This window comes from Condylostylus longicornis, unplaced genomic scaffold (assembly GCF_029603195.1).
Source record: "Condylostylus longicornis isolate FDR11 unplaced genomic scaffold, ASM2960319v2 ptg000018l, whole genome shotgun sequence".
NCBI classification, from domain to species: Eukaryota; Metazoa; Arthropoda; class Insecta; order Diptera; family Dolichopodidae; genus Condylostylus; species Condylostylus longicornis.
In genome coordinates, this window is record NW_026577987.1 from 12,725,520 (window position 1) to 12,739,522 (window position 14,003).

Below are 14,003 nucleotides of genomic sequence, written 5' to 3' on the forward strand. Positions count from 1 at the left end.
TATATGTACTTCTCATTGAGGTTTAGGGTATAAAAATATTATACATTCAAATATACATACTATTTCTTATCCCAATTATTGAGTCACGTTTCCTAACTTTTAATAAACAAAAAAAAAAGAATCATGATTAAAAAATATTTGTAAGTAAAAAGTATGCACATATTTACGAGTATATAATAACATGTACATATGTATGTATGTAAAAATGATTTTAAGAATTATTAGGTAATTATTTTGTGCAGTATATTATTAGTCCCCGGGCTTCTTATGAGTAGTAAATAATGCCATATAAATTTTTTTCTTGCATTTTTCTTTTATATATTTTCATGCTTTAATGGCATATTTCAATATAGATGAACTCAAAATATTTGTATATTTAATAATAATGATAATCTCATAAGTCATAGTATAACATAAGGTAAGTATGCCTTATAAAATTACAATCTTTGTCAAGTTTAAAGAGCTTTTTTTTAGTTATACCTTACTACCGTTTGGTTATACTAGTAAAATAGTAAAATAATTTGAATAATCTGATTTTTTGCATGAAATTGAAATTTCATATTTTTATTGCCACTAGGTTGCTTATTAGTTACAATGTTATTAGCAAATATTATCAGTTTCTGATTTTAGTATACAATGCTTTCGTGCAAGTATGCATACATATGATTTTACTAAAATTATGTTAATAAAAATAAATCAATTGTAATAATTAAAATGTATGATTCAAAAACTAAACCAATCATACAAGAACAACCTATTATAAACAGCTTTTCATATTATACATAAATCACACAATCCTAACTGCCTAAGCATCTACATATATAAAAGTATAATTAATATTCCATTCTAAATAATAATTGAAAAGTTATGTAAGTTTATGAAAACTATATTGAACTGGCATATTTTAAGATCATCGCGTACAAAATTATTGTGCATTTTATTTACATCATTCCAAAGATACGAGTATACATTACTTTGATTTGAAAAACAAAAAACAGAAGAGGGTGAGTTTTAATACATTACGTATACATGTATATGAGTAAGGTCAATTCGTTCGAACTTTATTGTGTAAGCTAAAGAAATTATAAAAACGATATGTCATTTAAAAATATTAAAAATAAATATGTATATGAGTATGTATACTGATTATATACTGCTATAATATAAATATTTAACTTAATAAATCATAATTCATAAATATTTATATATTCGTAATTTCAGTAAATTAATTATACAGAGAAATTGAATGATCGTTTATTGTAGATAAAGGTAAATTGGCTGTATTAGTTCTGGTGACTTCCAAAATTTTAAAAATTCTTGTTTTAAATCCATAGGAAAAAATTAGAAATCGCCTCGAATAAAACATTTCAATGCTTTTTATAAATTTGCAAAGGAAGCAGTATTACGAGTTGACAATTCCAATTTGATCAGCTTTAAATTTTTCATCTAAAAATTATACTCTTTTTGTTGTTTTCTGCATTAATTGTAATAAAGTTTTCTCTCTTATTCAAAAAGCATCGATTAATCTGAAATTTATTTTCATGATTTTGCAAAATTTTATCAAAAACATTTTACCATTCCTTTGGCTGAGGTAGATAAAATTCAAAACTGTAATTTGATATGACTTTAATTCAATTCTTTATAAAAACCCCTAAATACTTTACTGAATCTTTCATATTTATTTTTTTATACTATGTATATAAAAAAATTCTCTTACCTAGCAGATTTTTGTATAGCACAATTGCAAATTTTTGCAATACAATCTTGCCTATAATTTAAGAGATTGGTAAGAAAATTAGTAAGAAAGATCAAAATTTATGATCTTGAATTAAAAAAAAATTTAAGAAATTTAATACGTTTTTTTTATTTATAGATATTATGGAAGAAAAAAAATTAATCATTTTTTTTTTTCATCTAAAATTACCGACCTACCGCAGCATTTTAATGTTAAAAGAGTAAAAGAGAGAAAGAGAATCAATGAATTACTAAAACATAAACAAAAAAATAAAAAAATTATTAAAACTTTCATAGTTATGGGCAATCATTCGAAATTAATTCAATAGATTTTGCTCTGTGGTGGAGATTTAAATTGCAAGTTGGTTATAGTGAATAAATTTCTGTGCTGTTGTTTAATTTGAACATGTATCTCCAAATTATTCTGTATAACAGAGACAAACTGCCGAAATAAAAGAGTTTTTTCAAGAAATTTTAAGACGGTCTAATATGATAAGATTAAGACAGATTTATTTTTGGTTATTTGGGTTATTTTGTGATCTGAAAAGGTTTCTAATTAACACAGGCGCAAATTTTAGATTTTGTCCTGTTATAAATTCTTAGTAAAATTTTATTAGGCTCTACATTTGAACTCTTAAAAATTTTGTACAGAATTTAATTTTCATATCGTAAGGTTAATGTTATAACTAGATAACTCGCAAATTTTTGATTTAGGGATATTGAATTTTAAAAATACAAAATTTAGCAATAATTTAAAATGAAGATATTATCTAGTTTTGGTATTATAATTTTTTAGAATATATAAGAACACTTTAAAGCTTAGATATTGATCGCAGATAAAAGAACATTCAATTTTATGACACCTAGGTTAATTATCGAAAAATATAAAATTGTCGAGTTATCCAGTTGTAGTATTAACCTCACGATATGTAATTTGCATATATGCATATGCATGCATCAAAATATTACATTCAAATTAATTTTGTTATCTAAATTGGAACAACTAAATTTTCGCGATTTATTAAGAACATAATCTGCAAGGGTTAGAATCAAGCTAATATTAAGAATAAAATAATATTTTATCAAAATGTTATATATTTTCACTAGAACCAAAAATATATCAATAATTTTTTTTTCCACTTGCTTTAGCAAATAGTTTTGCTTTCAAGCTCTTAAATACTTTATCTAATCAGTTTGAAAAAGAAAAAATATTTGTACAATACGATATGAGTTTAGTATATACGATATGATATACCAAATATATATATGTATATTTGTATATAATACATAAGGTAACATAATTATACTCACAATTTGTTTTGACAAACAACTATCAACTTTTACAAAATATTTTTTTTTGTAGGTGTATACGTGAATGTGTGTACTAATCAATATTTATGTTAATATTGTTTACGAAAAGTTTTAACTTTCAATTATTTGTTTACATACAATAATCACTTGTTGATGACGGGCTTTTGAAAGTATGTTGAAAAGGTTAGTTAAATAGTTAACCTATAGGTAAATTATAATAGTTTGTATAATAAAATTCAATTTCACTTATTTGCATTTCTCTTTATTTTATGGAATATAAAATTAGTTAAGCTTTAAATTTTAGTGTGCAACAAAGAATTCAAAATAATTTTCTCTTATTTAAAATTTTATTTTTGTTAATTTTGATATTCGTTCCATTTGTATGAATGTAATTAGAATTTTTTTTTGTATTTTAAAATAAATAATCTCATTTAATTTTTAATTTTTATCATTAATACATATTTAATTATAAATATGAGTCAATTGATTTATAGTTCAGTCTTTTGAAATTTAAAACAAGAGACTGCACTAAATTAATTTTGTATAGATTTACTGGTTTTATAAATTAAAAATCAATTGAGATTGACCAAACTCTCACAATGAGCCTTTGAGCTTTAAAGTTTTTTGAGTATTGAGGTCTCAGTACCTAAACGTATTTGTTATACTGTTTCTAATTAAATATCTGTATGTAAATGCTATAAATGATATATATACAAAACCTAACTAACTAAAAGAATAGGTTAAGTACTTATTTCATGTTTGTGTAGATTATAATAGCCATTATAGCTATGTCAATAAAGGATCACAAAATTATAATGCGAAAACTAGAGCTCCTAAATTTTTAATGCTACTCGTATTTTTTATCAATTTACATTTTCTTTAGTAGTTTAGTTGTATCAAATGGTGCAAGAAATTTTATACTTTAATAACATACTTTAATCAAATTTATATAAATATTTATGAATTATGAGTTATTAAGTTAAACAAGTATTTTCATTTAATGACCCCAGTAATTTTTAAACTTAATTCAATCACATGTTGAGTCAGAAATATTTATCAATTTTTTAATCAATATTTTGCTTGATATAGCAAAATCATTAAGTTTGATTTTAATAAAATTAATATTTAACTTTATAATAGAAAAGATATTTAAAAATTAATACAAATTTTGAGATTTTATTATTTAAATATATTAAATTAAAATGAAAGCATACGATTATCCGTCCATCTAACGTTCATTTACAAAAATTCGCAAAAAATAGATATGAAATACCCACACCTTTAAGAAATTAGCTTAAATTTTGTCAGTATGTCGGCTTGATTATCATTTAATCTTAAATTTTACATATTTTAATTCTTAAATGGTAGTGTTGTAAATTTTACTCTTCCAAGTATAACAGCTTTCAATTTTGATTTTCGAATAATTTCTTTTCAAGTATTTTAAATCTAAAAATTTTAAGTATTTTAAACGTAAAAATTTCAATATTTTAAAGGAAAAATTCACTTTTCACAAACGCTTATTTAATTTAACACACTTATATTTCCTAAAACATACATGTGTAAAACATATGTATACGTATGTATATTTTTATAAATATAGAGAAAATTATGGAATTAACCAAAAAACAAAAGTTGGAGAGTAAAGGTGAATAATGTTATAATATCAAAATTGCAAATTTCACATATTTGAGAACCTGATAACAATAAAGCACCATATATACTGATAAGCGTAGGTCTATTTTAAATTATATTTGTATATTTTTTTTTTCAACAAGGTTTTTTTCTCTATAACTAATATTAGCACTTATTTACCTTTAAAATTTTGTAGTAACAAAAATTGTATGTAATAAAAAGAGTTAAAGCTTTTTATCGTTGCGATGCTGAACTAGTTAGAAAATATGGTTGATAAAAAGTGGAAAGAAAATATTTAATAAAGTATAATTAGAAAAAAAAAATACGTATATATAAGATTAATACATTTTTTATTTGGATTTTCATAAATTAAAGAAATTAATTTTATCAGAAAAAAAAACAAATCTAAAATTTTCTTAATTTTTTTACCTCCGAACTCTGAAATGAATAATTAATGTATTTGTTATTATCATGATATTTATAAGCTAGGAATTTAAAAATGAATTAGTTTTTATTTTGTAGAAAATTTAAAAATGACCAATGAATGCTCTACATTTATTAAGTCAATAGATCCAAAAATTTTACTTCCAACTTTTATTACAACATTTTAATTCTAAAAACTTAAAAAAGTAAGAAAATAAAAAACTGGTTATATTTTTAATAAAATTAAAAATAAATTATTATTAAAAAAAAATGGTTATTCAGAATAAATTATGATAATTATTTAAAAAGAGAAAAAAACAAAACTAATCATAAATTCATACCCTATAAAATATGGTATTTTTTCTTTTGAAATGGTAATTAAAGCGCCCCAGATTAATTAATTAAACAAAATAAATTTGAAATACATTTTATTTTTCGATTATTTGGTAATAAATATTGCATATACCCATCTTTTGATGATTACATTATGTACAAGGTGTGCATGACTCGATAGCATACCTAAAATAAAGTATGTAAATTAATTTGTAAGATAAACAAAAAATAATAATTATTTCCTTTATCATGTCGTCTTTTTCTAGATATTATGGGTTCAAAATTTGACTTGAATACCAAGTACAAAGAGCTAACTTTTCACATTTTTCAAAACTCAAAAATTAACTTAAAAAAAATATGACAGTTTAAGCCAACTTATGGTAAAAAAAGGCCATTTTAAAGGTCATGAAATCCTCTTTATTACTCTTTTTGTTTTTTGTTCATTTGGATCAATTATATTGCAATGTAACTTACTTTAGGAGTACCACAGATGTGAAAGGTAAATCAAAATTTGAACTGGTTTTTTTGAAAGTGGTATAAGTCCATTACTTTATATATTCAGATATTTATGGGCTTGCGTTTGAATCAATTTAAAAATTCTTGCCATAATTTGTTTGTTTTAAGTCTACATAGAACTCTGTCGAAATTTTGATTGTAAATAGTGAAGAGAAGGTGTCTATAACTCACTAAAATTACCATTAACTTAGCCTTTTTAAAAAGTGAACTTATACCACTTTCAAAAAAACCAGTTCATTTTACAAATGCTGGAAATTATTTTTATTATCACCAGATCATCATTATATTCCAACAACAAAACAAAAAAAATTTGTTCTACTAATTCAAATATGCTCTACTCATTTCTATTTTACTATTGTGCTTATGAATGAAAATCTTTCATTTTCAAAATTTTAAATTTTTTATTTCAAAATATTTGAGCACAGCATGAAATTATGATAACCTCTAGGCTACTTTATTAATTTAAATTTACTTTTATCATGAAATTTATATTGTAACATTGTTTGCTCTTTTCATTTTTTTTTTATTGGAATTTTTTTTTTTTAAACTTGATAAAAAATTTTTGAACTTGAAACTTTTATTTATGAATCTTAAGTTTTCACATAAAAAATGCTTAATATATTTCCATTAAAATGTATTGACAATTAATTAGTCATAGTGCGATTAGATTGAAATTCCATAAAATTTATAATTTTACAGATATTAGAAAGTTATTGAAATTTAAATTTAAAATTTTTGTATAAAATTTTTTGTATTTTTAATTTATAAATTTGAAATGAGTATAGTTGATAACGAATTTATACTCAAAGTTATTTCTAAAAATAGCACTAAAAATTTATATAAAAAGTTCGACTAGGTTCGAAATTTGTGACAGTGTAACTCTTAACCGATATTTTTGGTGTCATTTGGTTATGATGATTTAAAAGTTATCGAAAAAAAGTTTTCGCCTTTCCATTGAAGATACAGCTTTACAAATTCGAAAAATTCATGTTTTACATTAGTGTATCCGAACTAATGCAGTTTGTAGGTTGTGTAAATGCAGAAAACTGAGAAGTTACTTCTTCTGCAAGCAAATTTCAATTGTTTGAATTAACCCTTACTATAAAAATTTCGCTATTTTATTATAAAAATACAAAAAGAGCAGTGAACGGTTACGACGGACGATTTCTATTTTTCGTCCCATATAGTATAATGTCGTCTGCGCAGTATTTTGCTTATGATGTCACACACATGTGGAAACAGATAATGTCAAAAAAAAAAAACGCCAGCGGTAAAATTGTCGGAGGTTTCACGAAATGGTTTCCAAGGCGCTAATTTCGCTTAATTCTGGAGTCCCATTTAAATATGTGTATTCTATATAAATTCTAATATTTCGCCGCGAAAAATCGCTTTTGTTCTAATTTCAACTTGTGGAAGCAATTTTCTATTACACGGCAGCTTGAAGTAATCTAAAATTTTAATAGTTTACAGATATTCAAAGCTTGCTTATGTTAATTTTTATTAAAGTAAAAATGTACTGTAATTGTTCTCTTACATCAAAATACTCTCCAAGCTTGCCATATCTCAATTGGTTAGTATTACAAATTTGTGTAAATTTTTCATGAAAATTATTTCCCAAAACTTACTCCTAAATTTATGCAAAATTATATGATTACAACTACTTTAATATGTATGTAGATCGTTTTTATTAACAAAACGTAAAATCATTACAAATGCTCTAAACCAAACACGTTTTAATTAGTATTTTCCAAGGGTTTGTCTAAACTTAAATCATTAAAGTGAAATGTGCTTTTTTATAAAACATTGGGTTCGAAGGCTGCATTGATTTGCATTTTTTCTTCTTCTCCACTTTTGACTTAGATAGTAACATGAAATTGGTATCCACTCTTTTTTATATTTTCAGAATAAATAATGAAGTTTTTAGAAAATTAATTCTACAGTAATTTAAAAATAAATCTTCCAATAACTTTCAAATGAGTCAACATAGAGATGTGCGGCTTTTATTATAAATTATTAATCTGATTACTTTTCAAGATCTATCAAGCTCTATCACATTTTTATTTTGTGTCAAGTTGCTTAACAATTTATAAAAATGGCTGGTACGCGATTTGAAAATAATATTTTTGTAGAAAGAATACCACTTATCCACTTACATACTTAAAATGTTCCTTTCTTGATATATCTGACGTTCAATTTTTAAACACATTTCCTTGAATTTTTTAATATTAAATTCGATTTTGATGCATTTCTAGAGAATAAACTATTATATAAAAAGAAAGAAAATAATTTATCACAATTTACAATTTGTGAAAGTCAAGTGGAAAGTTATAAAAGTATTTTATGAAAATTAATTTCAAAAAACAAAAAAAAGAAGCAACAACAAAAATAAACAAAAAATGTGTTAATTGGTTAAATGCACTTCAGTAATCATAAATCAATTTCTAAATATTATGACAACATATAGAAACGAATTTACGACAGGCTCCATAAAATTAACAAAATTGAATATTAAAACGAATAAATTGAAAATATTTTTTCTTTGCAATTTCTACTTCTGAATATTTAAAATATTTTAAAGAATTTCTTTTTTTTTTTTAATTTATTTTTAAATTTCGAAATTATTATTTACTAAGTATTTTTTTTTTTGTTTTCAGATTTAGCATAATGCGGAGCCCAGAATTAATTACAGAAGATGGATGTAAGTAATTTTAAACACAGAAATTGAGCTTTTCATATAATAAGAATTTTAAGAATTTTATAAATTTGAACTAATACTGAGACTAAAAACAAGAACTAGTTAAATGCAATGTGAAACTTATTAATTTTATTTTAGCTTTGAATTCTTCATAATAAACTGAAAATTTAGTTTATTCTATACATAACCAATATCTCTTTTATTAAATTGTGGCATTCGGAAATAACAGAAGCACATTAAAAATAAATTCCAAATCACAAACAAGTTAATTGTGAACGAGTACATTTTCCGAAGTTTGTTGCAAATGCATAATTAAATGCAGTACATTGTCGTTGTGTCACAATCTGAATAGATTTTAAATTTTTGATAATGTATGCACATTTTTTGCATTAACGAACAACAAGTAATTGAATATGTAATTGAAACACACATAATTTGACAGTTCACAATTTTCCGAATAACTTGACATATCCTGTGGCATTGCAAAAATTATAAATGGTTTGTACTTTAAAAAGCAATAGAATATCTATGGTTTTTCTAGATTTTATATTTAAATCGATAATTTTTACAAACATTTGCACATATGTATGTTATAGCTTAGTAAAATTCATTCTAATACATTTATTGGTTTGTTTTTTAAACAAATTACATTCACATTTGTAAGTTTAACCAATATTGAAATATATTATATCTTCAAGTATTTTCTCTTAATTCCTGATTTGGAAATAGAATAGTGATAAAACGAAAATTTATACACAATTTTACGAAAATTTTTTTTCATTTACACAATTTTAAAGCAAGAATATTGAAATATATAGTGTCATAATGTTCCGTATTCTATTTACGGATCGTTTAAAACGTATATTGATTATATTCGTGCTGTGACAATGCATAGTATTGCAACCCGTTAAATTGAATAATACACTAATAACATTTTCAATTTCAAAATTTTATTTTGTTATTGTTGTATTTTGAATCGGTTTTGAAAACAAAATAAGCAATTTATTTTCCATTTAATACAAATGTAAACGTCAAATATCATTTAATTTTGTGGAGCTAATACCTAAAATTCTCTCTATTTATAATAATATTTATATACATACAGACATACTGAGATATGCTGTTTTCATTTATATAACCAAAATTATAATAAATATAATCAAAGAAGAAATATGTAGGTATGTACAAAGTTATAACCTACTAAGACCAATTAAAAATAACAAAAAATATAAGAAACCAAAATATATCAACCCGTTTAATTGGAAAAATATTCCAAAATGTTTTTGAATGCACATATGGCTGATCTGCACGTTGATCAACTGGTTAACTATTAATAATTTAAATTGACTTAAAAATGCGTGGGATTTTTGCTCTTTTTTTTTATTTTATTTTTTTATTTTATATTTGTTTTTTATTGTATTTCCATTCAAAGATTTGACTATAAAAATGCCAACAAGTATTTTGTCATTAACTTTCATTTACTATTAAAAAATTAAAAATTAAAAATAGCAGAAAAATAAGAAAAATCATACATACTCGTACATATGTGTGTCGGTGGTTATGCTTCCTAAGCTGAAAAGAAAAAAAAAATTACATAAATATTATTGCAATTCTTCTTGTTGACTTTCGATATGTAGCATTATGTAGATATTTTCGGAATCATTGGAAATAATCCAGTTTTTATTGAAAAAATATATACTCGTATGTATAAAAAGTCCACCTACCAGATATGGGTACAAAAAACTTTAGATATTTTCATTATTATTTTTAGTTTTTATTTTTTAATACTACACTATTACTCTGTGCTAGATTTGTTGGTAAAATCTTAAAAATAGTAAAAATGATATGAACTGTTGCACAAAAAATATCGCCAATCTTTAAACTGTTTGTTTTCTCTTAAATACGAGTATAGTGCACATATTGTGACAAAAAATAATGTTGCGTTACGCTATGCCTCTAATAGAAGTTATGCTTTACATTGGCATTTTTAAAATTTAATAAACTCAAGTGTGTATAAATATGCCATTTAATCTTATCGCTAGGTGTAAAATGTTCTGTATAAAAAATATTAATGAAAGTTCATTTTTTTTTAAGAAATCTTTTTTTGCAAACTTAAAATAATTTGATTGTATCACTGAGATTTCTAAGTTGCAGCTCATAAATTTGTGAATTATTAAATGTATACATGCAAATTTTTTATAATGGTGTAGTTATTAGTTTTCTTTAAGTTTTTATTACAAGAGCACAGAATGACTATACTTTACTTTAAACATGCTTTAAACGCTATTTAAATGTGGTATGCTTATGCAGTTCAGAAAACACTTTACAGGAAAATTATTACCAAAATAATCAAAAACGAGTAAAGGAAAATTTTAAATCCAAAAAAAAAAAATACAAACAAAGGATTTTGAATTTATGTAATTTGTCAAATTTAATTTAAAATGAAAATTAAAATTTTTTCAATTTAAAACTTTTAGTTTACTTCAAATTGAAATTGCTTTTTCCTATTGTAATTTTAAGACTATTCAAAAAAAAAATTGTGAATACATACATACATACATATTTCAGTTTAGAATTTGCGAAAATGTTGTTCATATATAGAAGAACCCATTGGGAGAACTACTATAAAGATGTCTAGTTGTGCCGATCATTTAAATGAAATTATACTTAAATTTTTGATTTATAAATTCAATTAAAATTTGCATTTAAATCTGCCATATTTTTCGGAATTTTTCCTAAAATTAAAAATAAAAAAACCATAAACAATAACTTCCAAAAAATATCATTTAAAATTTTTACATATATACATACATAATTAATATTAAATTTTTTTTAGGTTTTCAATATAATAGCCTGCCATTACAAAATTGCAACTGTTGTCCATATGGATATCACATAAATTTGGATTTTATACAATATATTGAATCAAAAGCAGCAAATTCAGAGCCAGCATCTGATGGTGAACTTTTACGACGTGATAAAAGACGTTCACGATTATCGAGAGAATTTATGTTAGGATTGGATAATCTTTATAGTATAAGAGAAACTCATAGTAGCGCAGTTCAACCTGTTCCTGAGGTAAAGTATTAAAAATATTTTATTATACAATATATAGGAATGTGTATAATTACACTAATATACATACATACGTACTCATGAGAAAACAGTAATTCTTTTAAATTCACTTAGCTCCTCTTATGATGCATTTTAATTTCTTTTTATCAACCGTGACAGAAATTAAATTTATTTTTAGATCTTTTTAGTTGTTACACCGAATTAAATATAGAAATAAATTCAAATTTATTTGGTTTCAAATTTTTAAATGAGCACATTTTCTTAAAATTCATTTGAAATTTTGCATAATCTACAATATTTTTTGAAAGCAAAAAATAACACTTACTAGCTGTTAATAGAACTTTTGAAGCAAATATGGGTGGAATAATTTATTAAAGGTATTCAAATTTTTAAATATTTTGCCTTCGAATATGGAGTACAGAAATAAGTAACGTTTTGTTGAAGTAATTTTATTGTATAAAATTAGTCATATACTCTAGATATTAAGAAAAAGAGTTTATGTGGACCAACAAATTAATGTCTTTGCAGAAACTGAATCGTGTATGTCTGCCACTATAAATGTATGTAAACAATTTAGTTTATTTCAGCTCTTTAATGAAGAAGTCTCAAAAATTTTTATATTCAAGTTAGTATGTAAACAAACAGCGCGACTATGACGATTGTAATTTTTCAAAATATTAATAAACTAGCTAAAAATTTTACATTTTCAAAAAAGTAAACAACAACAAAAAAAAATACAAAAAAAATTATCTATCCAGCATTAATTAGATTGATGTAGTACCGGTGAGGGCCATAGTTGTCTATCATTTTATGGTATATAGGTATATTATTTCATTATTATACATTTATTATACAACTTAATATTATGGTGTTATTACAAGTGCTCATCTTTTCATGTTTTACGGAAAATCTTTTCATGTTTTTTATTATATTTAGATTTTTATTTTTTTAATGAATAAAGGATAGTCTTCGTCTCCTCAGATTGAAAAATTTTATTTGATGAATTTTTCATTGATGATTTTTGTTCCAATTCGCAAACGTTCCTATTTGAGTTCCATTATTGAACATAATTTTGTAAGAAATATAAAATTGTAGAAAAATCCAACGTTTCGTTTAAAATTTCAATCTTCAAGTGATTATTTTTCACCTTTTACAAATTTCTAGTCAGAAAGAATATGCACTCACATAATAACATGCTGCTTTAATCTTTTTAATATTTTCTTTTTATTTTTATTTTCTATTTTAAAATTAAGCATCTTGAAGATAAGATTTTTTATGCACATATTATTAATAAAATTTATGACATTTTTATATGTGAAAGTATAATCACCTTTTACCAAAAAAGAAGAATTAAAAATAAAGTCACAACCTTATGTGTCGAATTGAGATTTTAAAGATTTTCAAAAATGTTATATTTTAAGTTTTTAAATATTTTTTATTTTCCTTGCACGCTTTTAGGCATGTGAAAGATAAAATTAAAAATTTAAATTTAATTTATTTGTATAACAAAATTGTGTATTTAATTTGTAAAGCTAAATTCATAGCAAGATTATGGTGTTTGTATTGAATATTGAAATTCGTATATTTTTTTTTAGGATATCCTGATGATTTTATACTCTGGTTTCTGTTAAATGTAAAATTTATTTTATATATCATAAATTTTTTTATGAAAATTCCTTAATGGCCACAAAAATAAACACATATGATTTAAGAATTAAAGAATTAAAGAAAATCTTAAAAAATTCGGACTTAAATGAAAATCAATTTAAAATTAGGAATTAATATGAAATTATAAGCTTTATATTCAAAATATTTAAATGAAATTACCTGCGGTACTGTAATCTGCTGTATTAGACTAAAATGCTAAATAGTACTCATTTCTCTATACTCGTATATCTAGCATATTAGCGTTGAAAATTTACAGAATTTTAAGATTCAATACTCCTGTTGGCTGTGATTATAAAATTGGTATTATAATATTGAATGTTTCTAATTTAGGGAAGAAATCGAAGTTGGTTGTTTTAATAAAAGAGTATCAACTCAAAACATTTAGAGTAATTATCAAAAATGTTCTCAATTGAAGTTATGAATGATATTAAATTTCATGATAATATGAGGGAATTTTATACCTAATTTAGCACTTTTTATGAATACATAAATTATTATATATAACTGATTCAATTAAATATTTGTAGTCATTAAAATAATATTGAGAAATAAAATTTTTGGAGTTGATACAGTTTTATCGTAGATATATAGAATACTATATTTCGTCGGTTAAAAA

General features: G+C 23.2%; 1 protein-coding gene across 2 annotated transcripts in view; it reads left to right on the forward strand.

Moving 5' to 3' along the window:
- LOC129606219 (KN motif and ankyrin repeat domain-containing protein 1) overlaps nt 1-14,003 on the forward strand; it is a 43,138-nt gene that overhangs the window by 14,526 nt on the left and 14,609 nt on the right. For both annotated transcript variants that reach the window (XM_055516394.1, XM_055516395.1), the window contains exons 2-3: nt 8,604-8,647; nt 11,481-11,722. In XM_055516394.1, coding sequence (XP_055372369.1) covers nt 8,604-8,647; nt 11,481-11,722 — 286 coding nt within the window. The remainder of the gene's footprint in view (nt 1-8,603; nt 8,648-11,480; nt 11,723-14,003) is intronic.